The sequence below is a fragment of the Monopterus albus genome, unplaced genomic scaffold (assembly GCF_001952655.1).
Source record: "Monopterus albus unplaced genomic scaffold, M_albus_1.0 scaffold136.1, whole genome shotgun sequence".
Lineage (NCBI taxonomy): Eukaryota > Metazoa > Chordata > Actinopteri > Synbranchiformes > Synbranchidae > Monopterus > Monopterus albus.
This window is the reverse complement of record NW_018128016.1, coordinates 990,368-996,158: the sequence shown is the minus strand read 5'-3', so window position 1 is coordinate 996,158 and position 5,791 is coordinate 990,368. Positions and strand designations below refer to the sequence as shown.

Sequence of the window (5,791 nt, the reverse complement as noted above, 5' to 3'; positions counted from 1 at the left end):
ATAGGTAAACATCAGTTAACTCGTAGTGGGATTCCATATGAATGAGCTCTAATTCTTAGGCACATTTAATTGGGTATTGAGTGATTGCAATAATAAATCCTTAAAAATTTCCTTGGATTTACACTGATCTGTCAGTTGTATGTTGTCAAATGTGTAGTGTTCTTTCAAAGAACTTCCTAAATTTACAGTAACAACTGTTATAAACTGAAAAAAACTGCTATATCATCTTCTAGTTCTTTCCTAAAAATCTAATAAATGAGTCAATATATTTACTCTTTCATTATTATTCATATTAAATGACAAAGTTTGCTTTCCCAGCTGGGTTGTGAAAATTTTACTGATTATCCTCCAGACATTACATTATTTCTGACCATTGTCTGGCCATCATACCAAAATAAAAAATTCAACAAGAAAATATGCACAAAAAAACAGTGATACAGACACTGACATGCTGGCCTCATGTCTTTGTCCCAGTGGTCAAACTATCCCCAGGATGGAGTACACAGAGGATGAAAAGGCCACATGGGGCACAGTGTTCAAGGAACTCAAGAGTCTGTACCCAACTCACGCCTGCCGTGAGCACAACCGGGTCTTCCCCCTGCTGGAGAAATACTGTGGCTACAGGCCGGACAACATCCCACAGCTGGAAGACGTGTCTCGCTTCCTGCAGTGTAGGTTCTGTCATGTTGTTTGCACCTCATGTAACTGGTATCCCAAACATATCTGTTAATAAATGCTCTTTGGTGAAGCACAAAATTTCAGGTAACCATCATCACCCCGTTGACTTGTAAAAGCTGATAGTTTGAACTCCATTGCTTACAATAAAAATAAAAATATAATAATAATGCAACTTTTTCTTGGAAACGTGACCCTTTTCTCCTAAATATTGAACTTAATTTTCTAAATATTACAACTTTTCTCATAATATTGCAATGTTTCTTTAAAAATTTTGACATCATTCTTGAAATGTTGTTATTTTTATTATGTAAACATAAACAATATACTATTAAACATTAGATTTTATTTTAATGGTAAAGTAGAAAGTTATAAAATGAATTATTTCTGTTCTTTTTACTCGAGTCATCAGCATCAAAGAGTTTTAAACATCTCCTTCCTTTCATTTTGCCCTACTTCCTATTCCTCCCTCCCTCCCTCTTTCCCCACTGTTATTGAGCAGAATTAAACACTCACCCTCTTTCATCTGTCCGTCCTTCCCCTGCAGCATGCACAGGTTTCCGGCTTCGCCCGGTGGCTGGCCTGCTCTCGTCTCGGGACTTCCTGGCGGGACTTGCCTTCCGTGTCTTCCATTCCACCCAGTACATCCGTCACAGCTCCAAGCCCACGTACACACCTGAGCCGTGAGTGTTGAATGCATAAACTCAGTTTATGGGGAAAAAAAACTAAATTGTATGTCAAAGTGTAATTTGTCTGCCTGATATAGGGACATCTGCCATGAGCTCCTGGGGCATGTTCCGTTGTTTGCTGACCCAAGTTTTGCCCAGTTCTCACAGGTAATCGTGTCCAGGCAGAGGAGAAGAAATGAAATACTCCCTTTAATTGGTCCTCAAAAATCAATTAGTCTTCTATAGGCACTGCAGCCATGTTGGTATTAGAATTATATATTTCATATTAGGTTTATTTTCACATTCAACTTTGATTATTTTTTTAAATATATTTTCTACTTATCTGTATAACTTTGGTTTATTTGATGCAGTTGCAACATCTAATTTGGGAAGCGTTAACCTTATCCTTAATGTCTATGTAACACATCGTTCGGTACTTACCATCTATTTGCTTTGACTCTGCTCTGTATAGGAAATTGGACTTGCCACCCTTGGTGCCCCTGATGAGTACGTTGAGAAACTAGCTACTGTGAGTACTGTGCACAAGAGAAATAATAATGTTGTATCAACACTTTCTAATTCTGGCACACTTGCTTTCAAATTTACAATTTCTTCTAATTTTTCTTATTTGATGTATTCAAAGTATCTTGGCAGACACTTTATTTTTCTTGTTTTGTGGAGTATCCAGAGTAACAGAGCATTGTTCTTTAAATGTACAGTAACTCACTAATGCTTCAAGCACCACAAATGAAACTCCATTTACCTCTATAACACTGGGGCAGAGCCGTAATCTCAGGAACAGATACAGTACGTACATCAAAATCTGGACACAGACAAAAACTAAATTCACAGCAAGGCAGCACTGTGACATAATATAACTGACAACATATGTTTTCTTTTATTTGGATGATAAATCTTGTGAATGCTCTCTGGGATTTTGGATTCTAGAAGAGCCTGTTGACCTGCTCTGGGTACAACACACTTGATTCATGAGTTCTTGCAAGGATTTGCTATATAAATTGTATTTATGCATGTCCTCAGGTCTACTGGTTCACTGTGGAGTTTGGCCTATGTAAGCAGGGCTCAGAGATCAAAGCTTATGGTGCTGGCTTGCTTTCATCATTTGGAGAGCTGCAGGTAAGAGAAGGGCGTGGGCAGCAATGTGAGTGTTATCACAGGCTCAGCTTGCCTACCTCCTGCTGACCCCCCATCTGTTGTTATAACACACCCACCATGTTATGTAACTGTAGGGGTGCAGGCAATGGGTTAGCGGTCCGCTCAGAGCCAGGTTTAATGTGTTAGCAGGGGAGTCAGCCTGCCTGCCCAGCAGGGTGTGGGTGAAGTGGTTCACTGGGTAAGTAAGAGCAGAGGGAGAAAGAGCAACTCGCTGGCAAGGTCACAAGTTACATCAGCTGCTTTTGGCAGAGGATGTGCACTATGTCAAGTAACATCAAGAGAAAAGCTGAGCCCTGAGCCATGCTGCACTTCCAGTTTACTGACGGCCATGGTGGGAATATAGATGCTCACTGAGAAACGGCGTTGCAGATATCTTTTTTTACACTGTTGCCTTTCAGTACTGCTTGACAGACAAGCCCAAACTCCAGCCCTTTGATCCTGACAAGACCAGCCTCCAGAAATACCCGATCACAGAGTACCAGCCTGTTTACTTTGTGGCTGAGAGCTTTGAAGATGCCCAGGAGAAAGTGAGGTATGAAATTGTTTTTTGAGTGTACATGTACAGTATACAATATTTTTGTTCACATGTTGAACTTGTTGACTTGTCTATAGGAAATTTGCAGCCACTATCCCAAGACCTTTCACCGTGCGTTACAACCCCTACACCCAGAGTATTGATGTGCTGGACAACACCCAGCAGCTCAGGAGCTTGGCTGACAGTATCAGTAGTACGTATCAACTAATGCTTGCAGTATTATAAGAATATGAAGCTGTTCCTTCACTGGGCTGAAGGACAGAATAGGGTGGAGACAAAACATAAACAGCACTATGGAAAAACAGTAATATTACTTGTACATCCCCTTACTTCAGGTGGCGGTGTGTGTGTGTGTGTGTGTGTGTGTGTGTGAGAGAGAGAGAGAGGGAGAGAGAGTGAGAGAGAGAGAGAGAGAATGGGTGAATCAGTATTGCACTTTGCCCAGGTATGGTAGAAAAGCACTATATACTTGCAGTCCATTTACCATTTAGTCTGGTACATTACTGTTACATGGTAGGCAGGCAGATGCAAGTCACGCAATGTGGTTAAGGAATCAATCTCCTGCTCCTCATCTCATAATCTGTGTAGTTATTACTCACTTATTTTATATATGGCCTTTAATATTTCCCCTTAGCTTAATAAGCCTAATATTATATTTCATAAAAGTGTAATAATGCCCTTTGAAATTAGAAGAGGCATCCTTAAAAATATATAAAAGAATATATAATATATAATTTTGCATAATATTAAATTATTGCATAAGATTTATTTCTGCTTTCCTGTCCTTTTGATCTTGACCATGTGAGTTGATGGAGACTGTTGACTTAAAAGCATCACACACATGTTGTGTAGTACCTTATGACATGATTGGCACCAAATGAAAAATTGGGCTATTTTTGTCCAATCACCTTATTAAATTTCATTGGTGTTGTTCCTCATTTGGCATAGAAATGAAGCAAAGAATTAGGCTCCTCTGAATCATAAAAACCTAAAGTTGAAGCTAAATGTCTTTTGTTTGATTACATTTGTCTCTTTTTTTCAGATGAACTGGGGAAACTGTGTGAAGCCCTGCGGAAACTGCAGTAATTGCACATGTGATCTGAGCCAAAGCCTGACAATCTCTGTTTCTCTAATTTATTAGCCCACTGAAGTCTTGCTGTTATTCCTAGCATGCTTGCAAATTAGTCGAATAATGACAATATTACTGTACTCCAATTAGAAGGAACTTTCTCCTTGTCTATTTGAGTTTAGTGAATAAAGTGTAGCCTGTTGGTAATGAAGGATAATAAGGAATGTGTCTGTGACAGCTAAAAATGGTACTGTCAATATGATTTCACAATAAATGTTGACATTTTTAAAATCTTAAAATAAGAGGGTTTTTTAATCAATGTCTCTTTAGTGACTTTAATGAATTTAAAACCTGATATGCAAACCTTTAATTTTATTTCTAATATGATATAAACCACTGATTTTTTTCTGTGCATTTCAAAGTTAAAAGCACTTGAACAGATAAATTGTATCATTATAGATTTAATTTTGAAGTAAATAAATATTTTTTTCCTCTTGGACTTTCTCCTCTGGTTCTGACTGCAGTATATCTACTAACACTCTAATACAAAGTAGTGGGTTTTCACTTACTCAAGTACTACACCTACACCCAGAGTATTGATGTGCTGGACAACACTCAGCAGCTCAGGAACTTGGCTGACAGTATCAGTAGTACGTATCAACTAATCTTTGCAGTATTAGTTATAAGAATTACAGAATTATTACAGTAATTACAGAAATTTCCCCACTGTGGGATCAATAAAGTACCTACTCTACTGTAAAATTTTAAAATACTTACTTTACTTCTGTTTTATGCTACTTTATACTACTATACCACCCTTCACCACATTTCAGAGGAAAATCTTTTACTTTTTAGTCTACTTTTGTAACTGTTATCCAACAATATACAGTTAAAAGTAGCTTCACCTCCACTGTTCACAGTATCAAAGAGCTGCTTCTGTTGCACCAGTAATAATGATCCAAGAATATAATAATACTGACACAGCAACCATACGTTTACTTTGGACATTGTGAGTACATTTTGTTGCTAATATCCACTAAAGTAAATTATGTGCTTAAAAACAAGGTTTCACGGTATTACACATTTACTATTATTGTCAGCTACAAGGACCCTCAGAAACACGAAAATAACACTCATCAGGTTGATGTGGCTGGTGACTGGTTGTCGGAGACATAGAGCTCCAGAGCTGGGGCAACCTGCAGAAAGGTACAGGGAGAGAGAGAGGACACACTACGGGAGAGAGGAGACACAAAGTTAGTGATGTGTAAAGGTGGCATATAGAGGCGAGGCGAGGAGAGAAACTCAGAGCATCATGGGCCCCCCAGCAGCCTAGCTTAGGGAAGGCTCAGGGTCACCTGATCCAGCCCTAACTATAGGCTTTATCAAAAAGGAACGTCTTAAGTCTAATCTTAAAGGTAGAGAGGGTGTCTGCCTCCCGAACTGAGACTGGGAGTTGGTTCCACAGGAGAGGAGCTTGATAGCTAAAGGCTCTGCCTCCCATTCTGCTTCTGTGGACTCTAGGAACCACAAGTAAACCTGCACTCTGAGAGCGAAGTGCTCTGTTAGGATGATAAGGCTCTACGAGGTCTTTAAGATACGATGGAGCCTTGTCATTAAGGGCTTTGTATGTTAGGAGAAGGATTTTAAATTCTATTCTGAATTTTACAG

General features: G+C 39.0%; 1 protein-coding gene across 1 annotated transcript in view; it reads left to right on the top strand.

Annotated features, from left to right (window-relative positions):
- The window catches only part of pah (phenylalanine hydroxylase), an 18,975-nt gene extending 14,553 nt beyond the window's left edge, over positions 1-4,422 (top strand). Inside the window, exons 7-14 of the mRNA XM_020613689.1 lie at positions 475-671; positions 1,223-1,358; positions 1,442-1,511; positions 1,816-1,872; positions 2,385-2,480; positions 2,918-3,051; positions 3,132-3,247; positions 4,097-4,422. Of these exons, the coding sequence (XP_020469345.1) occupies positions 475-671; positions 1,223-1,358; positions 1,442-1,511; positions 1,816-1,872; positions 2,385-2,480; positions 2,918-3,051; positions 3,132-3,247; positions 4,097-4,140 (850 nt within the window). The 3' untranslated portion in view covers positions 4,141-4,422. The remainder of the gene's footprint in view (positions 1-474; positions 672-1,222; positions 1,359-1,441; positions 1,512-1,815; positions 1,873-2,384; positions 2,481-2,917; positions 3,052-3,131; positions 3,248-4,096) is intronic.
- Positions 4,423-5,791: the final 1,369 nt, after the last annotated feature.